Source organism: Danio rerio, chromosome 15 (assembly GCF_052040795.2).
Source record: "Danio rerio strain M-AB ecotype USA chromosome 15, GRCz13ab, whole genome shotgun sequence".
NCBI lineage: Eukaryota > Metazoa > Chordata > Actinopteri > Cypriniformes > Danionidae > Danio > Danio rerio.
This window is the reverse complement of record NC_141035.1, coordinates 4,260,238-4,275,000: the sequence shown is the minus strand read 5'-3', so window position 1 is coordinate 4,275,000 and position 14,763 is coordinate 4,260,238. Positions and strand designations below refer to the sequence as shown.

The following is a 14,763-nucleotide window of genomic DNA, read 5'->3' as shown; positions in this document are numbered from 1 at the left end:
CAATATTGTTATTCATTCATTCATTTTCTTTTCGGCCTAGTCCCTTTATTAATCAGGGGTCATCACAGCGAAATGAACCGCCAATTTATCCAGCATGTTTTACGCAGCGGACGCCCTTCAAGCTGCAACCCATTACTGGGAAACATCCATACACACTCATTCACACATATACATTATGGACAATTTAGCTTACCCAATTCACTTACAGCACATGTCTTTGGGGGAAACTGGAGCACTCGGAGGAAACCCATGTGAACACGGGGAGAACATGCAAACTCTACAAAAAAATGCCAACCAGCCCAGCCAAGGCTCAAACCAGCGACCTTCTTGCTTTGAGACGATCTTGCTACCCACTGCGCCACTGTGATGCCCATTATTATTATTATTATTATTATTATTATTATTATTATTATTATTATTATTATTATTATTATTATATTTCCCTTAAGATTAAGTGATAAGGGCCAGACAGAATATGCAAACTTTTTTTTCCCTATTTCTGTGCAGATTAAAAAAAAAATTACATTTTAAAATTGTAACCACTTGTTTGGTAAACAAAGCTACAGCAGTAATGTACCCACTATAACAGAACTCAACCACGCTCCTGGAGTACCACAAACACTGCATGTTTTGGATGTCCCCTTTATCTGTCACGCCCATTACAGGTCTTTCGGTCTCTGCTAATGAGCTAATGATTTGAATCAGCTGTGGTTAGTTAGGGAAACATGGGAAATGTGCAGTGCTGGTGGTCCTCCAGGAACGTGGTTGAGAAACACTGCACTAAAAGACTTTACAAATTGTATCTTTCATAATTAATTTGAATATTATTCAGTAATATTATCGAAATGAATATAGAGACTGAAAAAATATGTACGCACATTTACAGAAGTACATAAACAGATTGAATGATGGGCTCAAAAATCTGTGGATTCCTGCGTGTGCAGATTTTGTGTCAGACTAGTGATAACCCGCTGGGTTTTTATTTTTACAGAAAGAGCTATTAGCCTATACGATTAGATTTGTTGGAATAAATATTATTATTTAGATTAACTGAGTGATTGTAAATTACGTTTAAACTTAAGTAAAACTCGGAAGTGTGCATGAGAAGTGTCAGCTGACACATGCATTAGTCTGACAGATGACCTGGATTCAGCTTCACTCGCTTCATTCATGTGTTAAACCCCGCTTCATTCGCTCGTCAAATTCACTTCAGAACAGACGCGGATTTGTGTGTTGGGCAGGGCTTTTGTCTGCCCCGTGACTCTAGCTTTGTTGCTAAATGGCTAACATAGATTTTATGAAGAAAATAACAGTGTTTATGTGCTTTATGAAGGCTGAAAAACAGCGTCGATACGTTTAGTGCCGTGTCTGAGTCTACAAGATCCTTTCAGAGGTGCATCCAGCTCTGTGAGCTCATCAACTCCTCCAGAAACTGAGCCTGGATGACGGAGGCTTTCAGCGGTGCTTCTGACTGAGCCAAGCCCAGTTTGATTAACTTTTTGTGGTGTCGGCTGGAGGATATTCCCCGGGACACCGTCAACAGGCGATACGTCACAATCACGCCCCCACAAGAGCAGGCTCATGATTGGTTACTGCGGTGCGAATGTCAGCTGAAGTTCAGATTTTCGAATTCGAGCGATTCATACGAAACACGCGTTAAGCGCGTCAAACGCACAACTCACGCGTATCGCGCCATTCGCGTGTAACGCGCTATTCGTGTCATGCGCGTATTGCGCCATTAGCACTACACCATTTGCGCATATCGCGCCGCAGGATGTCTATTTGCGTGTTTGCATTGACTTAACATGTAAATCACTCGCGCTTGACGCGCGTTCCGCGTCTGGTGTGAACGCAGCATAAGGGTTAAGGCTGATTTATACTTTTGTGTCAAGCGCACATGTATGCTCCGGCGCAGCCTACAAGTGGATGCATAGCCCTCACCGTAGCCATTGGTGATGCTGACGCGCACCTCTCAAAAAATGTAACTACACGTTGCAAAGACGCATAGCGCAAGCTCTGTGATTGGTGTGCTTGGTAGCGCTGACGATTGTACGCAGAGATTAGAGCCGCACAAGCCCGATGCAGTGATTGAGTGTCGAGTCCCATGAAGGAGCTCCAGATGGAAAATGTTCAGAAAAAACAAAACACCAGTAAAGAAACTCGACACGGAGAAACAAACACCTACTGCCAACTAGTGTTTTGGAAGTGTTATTGCAGAGCAACAGAAACACGGCACAGAAGTATGAATGCACAACAATGCGGAAGGCAGGCGCCGTGGGTCATGCCGATTACTCGACGCAGAAGTATAAACCAGGCTTTAGTTATTACTTGTACTTACTGGTTGGGGTTAGAATGTGGGTTAGTCACACGTAATTATGCATTAATTATTGCATTTACTATAGTAAGTCAATGGAACTTGTGTAACTACATCCCCTGAAATGAAAGCAATGCATTTTCTAGTCTAGGAATACATTAATGTTTGTGTTTGTACTGTTTTTGGGTTTATGATGGCTCTCTGTGGGACTTGTGGCTGTTTAGGGAGGTTTGTTAAGTACAGAGTGCTCATCTTTAATTGGGAGATTTTATGCAGAGTGTTTTCTCTTCTGTATTCATTAATTAGCCAGCTCACTTCATCTGCATAATGGTGTGCAGTTTTGTACACAGCTATAATGAGGACTATTTCATCTTCTCGGGCTCTGTCTGAGTTTTTGACCATTTGAGGTTTTAAAATTTGCATGAAACATCTATTTTCTAATTCCAGTAATTAAAAGAAAACAAAACTTGTTTGTGTCTGTCGCTGTGTAAAAGATCTGATAAATACACAGTACTATACGCAGAAAAACCAAGAGAATAGCTATGAAGAGAACAGACTAGAGGAAATAAATTAATAAACATTTGTTGAAAAATATATTAAAATAAGACAGTGAATCTGTGCTTGGGCCAGCAGAGATGGCTTTTGCTATACATCTTACAGTAACAGTACACTCAAAACAACAACTCAGGCTCATTCGGAAAACACAGTCCCATGGACATTTCTGGAGACCGCAAAATACGTCCCGGGAGGTACGTTTTTTTTGCTTTCGCAAATCTGCAAAAGGCAGTTGTGTGTGTTTTTTTGTATCTCAAATGTCTCTCACGAGTACCAATCGCACCCGTGCTGTTCTCGCGTGAACCCACCAGAGGCCGCTGTTGTCTGATTGTCTGTCTGACTGACTGTATTATTCAACCCTGGCTCATTGTGGAAACGTAGTCCTGCGGACGTTTCTGGAGACCGCGGAATACGTCCCGGCGGGTACGTACGGCTGCAGTTTTTGTTTTTGCGAATCCACGAGAGGCCACTGTTGTGTGATTTTTCCTCATCTTGAACGTCTCTCGCGAGTGCGGTTCGCACCCGCGCTGTTCTCGCGTCAACCCGCCAGAGGCCGCTGTCCGACTGACCGGATGATTGACTGCACGACCGGCCAATCGGCTGACCGCCCTCCTCTTTCCCTGAACCCAACCAATTTTACCAATTGACCCGCCCGCCCGCCCGCCCGCCCGCCCGCTCGCTTCCCTAAACCCGAGCAACAGTTTACAAAAGCCGTTCAAAAAAAGAAAAGCCCTGATTTTTTTTTTCTACCACGTTTTCGGATTTCACCGCGTTCTCACCCTGTTATGAAACTCGTTCACTTAATTTTTGGGATTCTGTTTTTGTCTTACCTGATTGCTGGAACTGCTCTTCCCCGGACTCAAAACCGATCGCCGTGGTCAACTCCTCCTCTCTGCATCTCGAGCCTGCCGACGTTACACGGTGAGCTGAGTGGACAAACCGGTTCCGGCGGGAAAGCCCTCCACAAGGAGGTAAGCGGTCAGCTGGCAAGCGCGAAAGGGAACAGCGTCACACCGCCCGCAGCGTTCGCTTGAAAAAAATAAATGCAGCCGTACGTACCTCTCAGGACATATTCCGCTGTCTCCAGAAACGTCCACGGGACGTTTTCAGAATGAGCCTGGGTTGGTATTATTGACTGGGCGACCGGCCAATCGACTGACCCACCCTCCTCCTTCCCTAAGCCCAACCAATTTTACAGATTGATCCGCCCACACACCTACTTCCCTAAACCCAACTAATGGTTTAAAAAACCGTCTAAAAAAAGAAAAGCCCTCGTCTGACTTTTACCACGTTTTCGGATTTAACCACATTCTTACCTTGTTGTTCACTCGTTCATTTTATTTTTTGGATTCTGTTTTTATCTTACCTGATTTCTGGAACCGCTCTTCCCTGGACTCGAACCCTGTCGTCATCATGGTCAACTCCTCTCTGCGTCTCAAGTCCGCCGATGTACACGACAAGCTAACTGGACAAACTGGTTGCGGCGGGACATCCCTCCACACGGAGATAAGTGGTCAGCCGGTAAGCGCCAAAAGGAATATTGTTATACCACCCCGTAGCGTTCGCTTAAAAAAATGAAATACAGCCATACCTCCGGCTACGTAATTTGCGGTCTCCAGTAACATGCACAGGTCAGCCAAGTACCTGTATCCTCTATATAATCTTGTTGCTGTCTGGATGATCCTTTTCCTCTTTGGTTCGGAGAATACAGTGCCCATTTCTCCCCAAAAATACCTGAAATGCTAATTCATCTGACAACAGTACACGTTTCCACTCTGTGATGGTCCATTCCAGATGCCTCCAGAGAGTCTAGAGAAGTTGATGGCACTTCTGGACACTGTTAACATAGGGCTTCCTCTTGGCACAGTACAGTTTTCACTGGCATTTGTGAATGTAACTACATATTGGGTCCCACTTTATATTAAGTGGCCTTAACTAATATGTACTTACACAGGAATTAATAGTTTGTTACAATGGACTTATTGTGTAAATACATGTATTTATTGTGTACTTATGCTTGATTAAATACATGTATGTAATTACATCTGTAATTAACTTTAGCAATTACATTTGCAAATACACTGTTGACCATCCCTTACACCTTAACCCACCCTTAAACCTACCCATGCCACCAAACCTGTCCATAACCCTCTATCCCAACTTAAAAGCACCACGTGTTCTCAAATACATTATAAACACAGTAAGTACATTGTATTTATTTTTGATGCAAGTACATAGTAGTTAAGGACACTTAATGTAAAGTGGGACCACATATTGTGGTACTTGCCAAAGTAGTCCTGAGCTCATCTGGTGAAATCGCTTATAGATGAATGAGGATTCTTAATGCAGTGCCTCCTGAGGGATCGGAGATCATGGTTGCTCAGCTTATGCCGAGTTCAGACTGCATGATTTTCAAAGTAGTCGTGTCACAGATGTTTTCACACTGCATGACTATCTGGGCTTGCGTTTCGTCGCTGCTTTGTTTACACTGCAAGATGGATCGGCGACAGGGACTTTCACATTGCATGACTTTACTATAGGAAGAATCGCCGACAACTTCGTCCAAACTACATCTCACAGCCAAAAACACGTCGTATATCTTTTGTTATTAACTACATAATGAGAAAGAAGCCTTTAATGGGGTAGAACATGTACATGTTTGCTCACCTGGGTTTAAAGGGAATTAGCCATTTCTCCTCAACGTTGATAATAAACAAATTTCTTTCTGTATGAAACGTCAAACAGACACGGTTGCTCCTGAGTCCTGTCAAACCTCCACTAGTTTTTCCTCCATTTTGTAGGTCCAAATAAACCGAAAAAGAGCGCTTTTAACTTCTCCCCCAGCCTCCCGCTGGCCTGCAGCAGGTATACACACACACGCACACACAAGTGAAAGCTGCTCTCTCATTAGCTGTAGGCGATCGCTGATGTTATTTTCAGTCAAAACTCAATTCACACGGCATGATTTGAATCGCAGACAGCTCCAGATATTTAGCATGCCAAATATCTCGCAGGCATCGGCGACTCATCTGCGATTCTCTCAGATCGCGTCTTTGAAAGTTCATACTGTGTGATTGTCACTCATGTGCATGAGCAGCGATTTGCCTGATTTCAGGATTTGTCGGCGTTCTTTCAAACTGAAATTCCTTCAGATTCCTTGAATGTTTTAATTAAGTTTGCACTGTTGAAGGTGAAATGTCCAAATGTCCATCTTTTTTTTGAGGAACATTGTTTTTAAACATTTCAATTATTTTCTCACTGCTGTGTTCTTATTTTTTAAAGAGAGGAAGATCGTTCTCACATTGGCGGTCAAAAACCACTGAGTTAAATTGTCTCTTTTGGAGGGATGATGAAAAAGAAGAAGAGTTTAGTGGAGGACAGCGCCACCCTCATCGCCCTCTCAGACCACCCTGAACAAACCTACGGCAGCATAGAGGTACTCAACTGCCTGTTATCTTGCTTTTAAAAAAAATGCAAGTTGTTTTCAAAATATCATCAAGGGTCACAAAGAGAGGAAGCTAATTAGTAGCTAACAATGCAACACAAACATGCCAAATTTCCTCACATCTCTCAGTCTCCATCGCTCCACCCTAATATTCCTGATAACACACACATTGCTGGAATTTCCAGAGGTGTTTTCTTGTAAAGTTCATTCTCCAAGACTGTATGCGTGGATATCAGTTCCTAATATTGATTCAGATAATGGAGATGTTCACTTGTTATTCACAGAAATGTGCGAAACCTCAGGAAAACAAGAACGTCTTCAGTGATGGAGTCACAACAATTGGTAAGTTTTATTTCATCGTGACAAAAAAAAAAGTTTACAAGATTTGCTTCTGAATTCTGAAGGTTAACAATGGGATTTTGGACACTCTATGAACACCTTTATCACTCAAAACATTACTTTTGTCTTTATCTGTATTTACATTTCAGAAAGTTGACCTGCTGTCAGCTTTTAGAACTGTAATGTATGTCTTCTAAATATGAAGATGTAATTTTGTACGTGCTGATAGATTTCGTCTTGGTTTGGGAGGAATCTGGCAGCCCGTTGAAGTCAGCAGATGGAGACGAACTATCATTTAGTTCGTCACGGGACACACACAGGAAGTGGAGGACAGAGTTCCTGTCCAAACTCCAAGAAGCTGGACTTCATCAAGAAATGGTAAATTGATATCGCTTCACTGTGATGTCCAGTTCTGTTTGCAGCTATAATCTGAATAGAAATGTCAAGTAAGCACTGAATTAGGCGACGCAGTGGGTAGCACGTTCGCCTCACAGCAAGAAGGTCGCTGGTTCGATCCTCGGCTCAGTTGGCGTTTCTGTGTGGAGTTTGCATGTTCTCCCTGCATTCGCGTGGGTTTCTTCCGGGTACTCCCCCACAGTCCAAAGACATGTGGTACAGGTGAATTAGGTAGGCTAAATTGTCCGTAGTGTGTGTGTATGTGTGGATGTTTCCCAGAGATGGGTTGCGGCTGGAAGGGCATCCGCTGCGTAAAAACTTGCTGGATAAGTTGGCGGTTCATTCCGCTGTGGCGACCCCGGATTAATAAAGGGACTAAGCCGACAAGAAAATTAATAAATGAATGAGCACTGAATTAAATGGAAATTCAAAAGATAAAGTTTTGTTGAACTGAGTGTAGAGAATAAAGAACAAACTGACTTGAAGTCCATCTTCTAATGCAATGCATTTCTCCTAATGTGATTTTTTTTGTCTCAGAAAGAGGTTGTGCAGGGAAAAACAAAGACTACTTATGTCCTTCTGAGCGCCCCATGGAATGTTCTGTGTTACTATGCTGAGGAGATCAGCCTTCGAGTGCCATTACAGGTAAATAGTTTTTTTTACAATCCTATTTGCGAAAATTTTTTAATAAAAACTCAAATGGTGTTATCAAGATTTTCAGAAAATGGAAAAAATTAAAATATTGTAAGTCTGATTATGGCAGCCAGAAGAGAGAACAACATCATATTTACAGTTTTTCTCAGTGGCTTTGGTGCATTTCTCACAACACTATTTACATTTGCACAACAGGTCATGCATTTCTCAAAACAATTAGTCATTTGTGCACATCCTAGTAGCAGTTTCTCATTCCTTTCAACAAATTGCGAATGCTTTTGGACATGCATCAATTGCTTTCATTCAACTCTCTGCTATTTATAACATTATCATTTGCTTATGTCATGTCAGTCAAAATTAACTAGTAAATGCTGAATAGTCATTCCATATAAAACTAACAGTCATCATTTCATTACTTGAGTCATTACATACAAAAATGTTGAACTTGATGTCAAAATCGGTCAAGCAAACTTTATAAAAAAAAATTAATCTTTATTTTCCTGAAAATGTCTTTAAAATTTAACAATTTGATGAATGATGTACAGATTTGTGTATGTTGTAGGTTCAGTTCCAATATGTACTGCAATATTGTGTACAGTTGTGCACAGCTCTACCTAAAGGGAGTTTATGTTTGTTGTAAATAAGGGTGTGTTTATTCTTTTGCACAATGCTGAGAATAAATTGGGATCGTAAAGAGCAAATGCAGTAAAAATGTGAAACATACATATTCAGTGTCTTGTACTCAGATAACTCACTAAATGCAGTGATGTCTAACTTTACTGTAGTTTTCAAATGGCTGTGCAAATAGTATATAGTGCTGTCTTGAGTATTTTCAGGAAGTGTCACCAAAATCGGACTTTTTTGCATTGATAAAATGTCCAGAGTAAACTGTCATAATGAAAACATTACAAAGCCACTTGACTATCTTGTTCATAAACAATGGTGTCAGGACTTTTCATTTTGATGATACTGACACTTTGATTGACATGAATACTTGCTTTTGAGGAATAAACTATCCATTTTGAGCATGTGACGCGCTTTTGCAGTTTGTACTAATTGTTTTTAGAAATGCATTAACTGTTGTGCAGAAATGCACTAGTGTTGTGAGAAACGCACCAAAGCGACTGAGAAAAACTGTAATGTCCTTCCCATAGACACTGCGTTACAAATGCCTTGCACAAATAATTTTGTCTGTTATTTGATGCAAAGATGATATAATAAATACATAAATGCATATAAATGTCATACCTTTTAAAAAAATATATATAAATATTAAAAACTTTCAAGAATTTAAAATGTTTATGCTCGTTTAACGCATCATAACAGTCATAACAGTGAAAAGGGTCCCAGGCTTGGCTACTTTCCTATTAATGATGGGCAACAAAATTGCCCAATATAATTTCTCTAAGTAGCCTGGCAACAGTGCTCTAAAAGTTATCATTAGCATAAGTAGGCTACACAGTCGAGTGTACAGATGTGTTTTAATGCTCTATCTCTTTTTTGAATTTTAGGTTGTGACCACTCCAATATCAAACTGGTCAGAGACCATCCTAGAAAAACTCCACATACCAAACATAATGGCACAAGATGTGCCCAACTATCCACCAGACTACTACACCTGCCCGTTCCGCACCACTAAACTAGAAAGGTAAACAAATATAGACAGATAGATAGATAGATAGATAGATAGATAGATAGATAGATAGATAGATAGATAGATAGATAGATAGATAGATAGATAGATAGATAGATAGATAGATAGATAGATAGATAGATAGATAGATAGATAGATAGATAGATAGATAGATGAAAAATCCAAAGTAGGAATCTACTAGACTGTTAATTATTATAATGGGGCCCACTTTACTCTGTAAACCCGAATAAGTTGGCAAAACTCAAAAAACTTGAGCTAATCAGTCAGTTTTTTGAGTGTTGAATTTCCAATTTTTAAGTTAACAGTACAAATATTTAAGTCACCCTGATCATACATTTTGACAGCAGTTAACAGGTATATTTTTAAATTTCTCCTAACTTTTTAATACTGAGTTACACAGCTCATTTATTTTGATAGCAATTGACTCAAACATTTTAACTTCACATATGCTGATGTCAAAGTCTGGCAGAACATTTATGCCGTGAATGTCGATTAGAATTAATGGTTAACTAGTTGCATGATATAAAACCATCTAAAGGGTTAGCAAGTGAAGCTGAACACTTTTGAAACCTCCACCTGTGTTTACAGTGTATATGAAGTGCCGCTAGTAAGTTTGGTTCCGTTGCGCAGTAATATTACTTGATAATATGCATATATTCTTATTAGATCAACTAGCTATTTCATCCTAAGTTTTAATTTATTCCTTTATTTTCTTTTTGGCTTGGTCCCTTTGTTAATCTGGGGAAGCCACAGCAGAATGAACCGCCAAATTATGCAGCATATGTTTTACACAGCGGATGCCCTTCCAGCTGCAACCCATTCTTGGGAAACATCTCATACACTTGTAACGGAGGTAGAGCAACCGACTCCTTGGTAAAGCAGCCGACTCCCATGTGCAAGGTCGCTGGTTCGAAACCAGCTCGGAGCGGGTTGGGTGGTGTGGGGCCGGCGGGGTTACATTGGTGCCGTGACCTGGATGGGAGTGAGGTTTAGGGGGGGTGAGTGTAACGGAGGCCAGCTAGTTTGTGCTGTGCAGGTAAACCTCTGACCTCTAAAGGTGCTCTAGCGACAGACGCTAGACGCCACGATTTTTAGCCTCCTTGGTAGAGCAACCGACTCCCATGCGGAAGGTCGCTGGTTCGAAACCAGCTCAGAGCACGTCGGGTGGCGTAGGACCGGCGGGGTTACACACTCATACACTACGGACAATTTTAGCTTACCCAATTCACCTATAGCACATGTCTTTAGACTTGTGGGGGAAACCGGAGCACCCTGAGGAAAACCACATCAACATGGGGAGAACATGCAAACTTCACACAGAAATGCCAACTGACCCAGTGTATAGACCGTCATATTGGGGTGATATAAACACAACCAGTCCTTTTTTAAAATTTAATAACATAAAAACGGTGGAGCAATTGAAGCAGTTTTGAGATCGACCGCAACTTGACATAGGAGTGGGGTCCCCCCGCCCACCAATATTGATTGACAGGTGTGCATTACCACATCCTCAGTTTGTTGTTTCACGTCCGCAATATTCAGCATGTGAGTTAAAGCGAGGTCATCAAGGGAACACCCTTGCTCTATTTTTGGATGTAAGGCTCACTGGGCTCAACTCAAGAGGCTTCATCGTCTTCCTGTGAATGAGCAACAGAGATTTTACATTTAGCGGCTATTTGCGCTGAACACGCAGTGAATACAACATATCCACTACAATGATCCACAGAGTCTTTCAGTTTCTCCGGAAACTCTCAATTGATGTCGGCTGGCGGATCAACATTCACCACATGATCGCTCTTATCAGCGCCATTGTTTGTAACTTTAGGTGGGTTTGAAAACCTTTGTAATTTTCATTGCGTCTTCCTTAAACTTCAGCCGTTTGCATTTCCCACGGTCACAGAATCTCCTTGTCATCTTAACTAGGTGCGGCTGTAAAGTGTGAGCGCGTTGCCTCATGTGCGCATCCCTTCATTGGAAATAACAAACTTGCCTTAGTTATAGCCTCAGTCAAAGTTAATCCAGTGTGCGTGGTTATTAGTCTCGTTGTACAAGCTCAGAACTTTAAACTAGCACACAGTTGGCATAACTTTGTTTAGTTGCAGCAGTTTTGATCCGTACAGAAACACGGTGTGGTGAAGCCTTTATGATTAATTAACCGTGATGAATTAAAGCAATGTTAATATTGAAACCGGTTAACCGTTGCATCCTTATATGGATGACGAATGCATCGTTACATAGGGGCTGTAAAACTATACAAAGACACAAATGATTTTGCAACTATCACTGTGACATATTCTGGCACATTAGGAATATTGATTCCTCAACAGTAGTCTCTGCTTGGTCTGTGTCCAAGTCGTACATGTACAGCTGAATGCTGGTCCTCTCACTCATGTTGCTTTTTCTGGCTGCCTGTCTGTTGCCATACACTAAGCAGGGGAGTTCTTGGCTCTGCCCCCTTGTTAAGTTGGGCGGGAAGTCGAATTTCGGATTTTCATGTGAAGCAACACACCCCTAAAACAACGACCTGTGTACAAGCCCCCAAAATGACACTTTTAAACACATTATAATAAAAAAAATCTGAATTGTGTTTTGAACTGAATCAAACTGGCACATTCAGAAGAACCATATTAATATTAAATCTTAATAAAGGAGTAACATTGGTGCCCTTTAACTTACAGCTCATAAACTAACATAAACAAACATGAGAATGGATTTTATTAATGCATTAATGACTGTTAAACTATGATTAATAAATGCTCTGCAAGTGTTGTCCATTATTAGTAACGTCAGTAACTGCATTAAAGTTAATTATTGAAACCTTAATGGTAAGTGTGAAAAGTATTGTTGTTTTTTTAACTGTTGATTGAAACATAACCAGACAGCTTAAGCCAAACCCTTAGCGGTTTGCTAAGAGGATCAGAGCCTGTCATGTAATATGTAAGTAATACAATTTATTGTTTGCATAGTGTCAGCACCACCTTGAAGACAAACACAACACGGTCTCCCAATACATACTTATGCAAAGTGCCTCCTGTGTCAGTCTGACACCATATTTTTACACACACACACACACACACACACACACACACACACACACACACACACACACACACACACACACACACACAACTTTGTGCCTATATGCAGTAAAATTATATTTAGACAATTTTAAACAAACAGGACTTAAACATACATTACATATTATTGATTTTACACACACATTGCTGAGCCCTAACATTATGACCACCTGCCTAATAACCTGTAGGAGCAAGGCCCTGACTCAGTGATGTGGGAATAGGTCTTCTGAGAATTCTGGTACCATCATTTCAGAGGAAGGTCTTACAGTTGTGGAGTAGTGGCGCAAAGCCACTTATCCAATTCAAACCACAAAATGCTTGATTGGGTTCATGCCAGGTGAATTTGAAGGGCAAAACATTAACAGAAAGTATTACATGGCTGGCTGGTCACTCGCTGCATAACCTCAAACCAGACCAGGCCACTCTCTTCCATTCATCCACATTCCAGTCTCAATGATCCTGTACCCATTTCATGCATCCTTTATCAAACTCAAAAATAAAATGCATATTTAAATATAATAGATGCGAGGAAACAATTTTTAATCATTTCAGTGAATTGAAAGTCTAATAAGACCTTATTAAATTCAAAGTAGAGGAATGGGTAGACTTAATGATCATTCTATATCTATTCTGCATGCACTGTTGCGAGGGTTTTTTATAAGTGTGTATTTATTACTTAAATATTCTTCTCTTAGATTTCTTGGTCATGAAAACAAGGACACTTTTTTCAAAACCACACAGAGACACCAAATAGTAAGTTTCATAAGCTTCTTCCTAAAATGTGATGAAAGTACACATTGTGTTGCTGTGAGATTCAATCCAAGATATGTCAAATTAAGCCAAACCTAATCAACATTGCAGCCCTATTTGTCACCCATGTTTAATTAATTTAAGAAATTATTGATTGATTATTTGATACTTGGAGATATATTTTCCTCCATGTTGTGCATACAAAACTGACCTGTCACTTTTTTTTTATTATTTTATTTTAAAGCTATATGAGATTTTAGCCAGGACTCCATATGGAGCGCTGAAGAGAGGAGAAGTTGGCATTGGCAGGCTTGTTAGTGAGAAAGTTCTCACCGCTGCTTTCCCCTTACATGAGGTATTGGAGGACATCATCTGATACATTTTCTATTTCTTTACATACGCAAACACTTGAATCAACATGAAATGTAGTTTGACTTCAGTTGCTTTCATGCTTTGCATGTTTCAAAAACCAAAGAGTTATATTGTTTAACACCTTCATGACAACCATGAGTTTTCGTTCTGGTAAAATTCCAACAATCTACTTTGTTTAACATAGTAAAAAATGTTGTCCCAACTCAAATTGTGTAAGCTAACTTAATTGTTTTTATAATTTTAAGTAAATTAAACATAAAACAATTAAGTTGTCTTCCAAAAAACTCAAGTATTGTGTTGATTTGTTCAAAAATAAGTTGTTTGAACAAGCAGCAGAAGTCTTTTTTGAGTGTACACAACATCCAAAATCGAAAATCATCACAACAGCACCATTTCATTTGAGTTTTGAAAAGGTGAGGATTGTTTTCGTTGTATTAGGGTCCATTTCAGCTGCCAAAGACCCAAGAAGATCCACAATGTCTGAACATGAGGCAGATCCTCCATCACTACTGGGCTCGCTGGGCTTGCTGGAGGAAGTACCAACCACTGGATCACATCCGTGAATACTTTGGAGAGAAAATAGCACTATATTTTGCATGGCTAGGTAGGATTGAACCAATTTGTCTTTTTCATTGATTTAATATGCCAAAAGAATTTATTAGATAAATTAGTTAAAGAACAACCCAGGCTCATTGTGGAAACGTAGCCCCGCATACGTTTATAGAGGCAGAGAAATGTGTCCCGGGAGGTACGTATTTGTGTAGTTTTTGCGAATCCGCGAGAGGCCGCTGCGCCGTGCTTTTTCGCGTCTCGAATGCCTCTCGGGAGTGCGCGACGATCGCGCCCACGCTGTTCTCGTGCAAAAATCCGCCGTAGGCCGCTGTGGAGCGACTGTCTGTCCGACTGAATGACTGAACGATCGACTGGGTGGCCGGCCGATCGGCCGACCCAGCCACCCTCCTCCTCCTCCTTCCCTAAACCCAAGCATTGATTTACAAAAGCCGTCCAGAAAAGACAAGCAAAAGTCCTCGTCCGATTTTGACCGCGTTTTCGGATTTCGCCGCATTCTTGCCCCATCACGAACTCGTTCGCTTTTAATTTTTGGATTCTGTTTTTCATCTTACCTGATTTCTGGAACCGCTCTTCCCCAGACTCGAACCCAGTCGTCGCCGCGGCCGGCTCCTCCTCCTACGGGCCTCTGCTCCGC

The 14,763-nt window shown here is 40.9% G+C and overlaps 1 protein-coding gene and 1 long non-coding RNA gene across 3 annotated transcripts in view; one reads left to right on the top strand and one right to left on the bottom strand.

The window, feature by feature from the left end:
* Positions 1-14,763, top strand: part of ano7 (anoctamin 7) — a 33,478-nt gene that overhangs the window by 1,928 nt on the left and 16,787 nt on the right. For both annotated transcript variants that reach the window (XM_087283504.1, XM_087283503.1), the window contains exons 2-9: positions 6,152-6,305; positions 6,599-6,656; positions 6,883-7,031; positions 7,587-7,694; positions 9,215-9,351; positions 13,130-13,187; positions 13,429-13,539; positions 13,995-14,160. Coding sequence is in view for 1 of the 2 variants with exons in the window: in XM_087283503.1 (XP_087139629.1) it covers positions 6,216-6,305; positions 6,599-6,656; positions 6,883-7,031; positions 7,587-7,694; positions 9,215-9,351; positions 13,130-13,187; positions 13,429-13,539; positions 13,995-14,160 (877 nt within the window). In the remaining variant the exon portion in view is untranslated. The remainder of the gene's footprint in view (positions 1-6,151; positions 6,306-6,598; positions 6,657-6,882; positions 7,032-7,586; positions 7,695-9,214; positions 9,352-13,129; positions 13,188-13,428; positions 13,540-13,994; positions 14,161-14,763) is intronic.
* Positions 730-6,678, bottom strand: LOC141378010 (uncharacterized). Its single transcript, XR_015508997.1, has 3 exons — positions 5,357-6,678; positions 4,006-5,119; positions 730-3,228 (listed from the first exon to the last, which is right to left on the bottom strand). It is a non-coding gene; the product is annotated as an uncharacterized LOC141378010 (long non-coding RNA).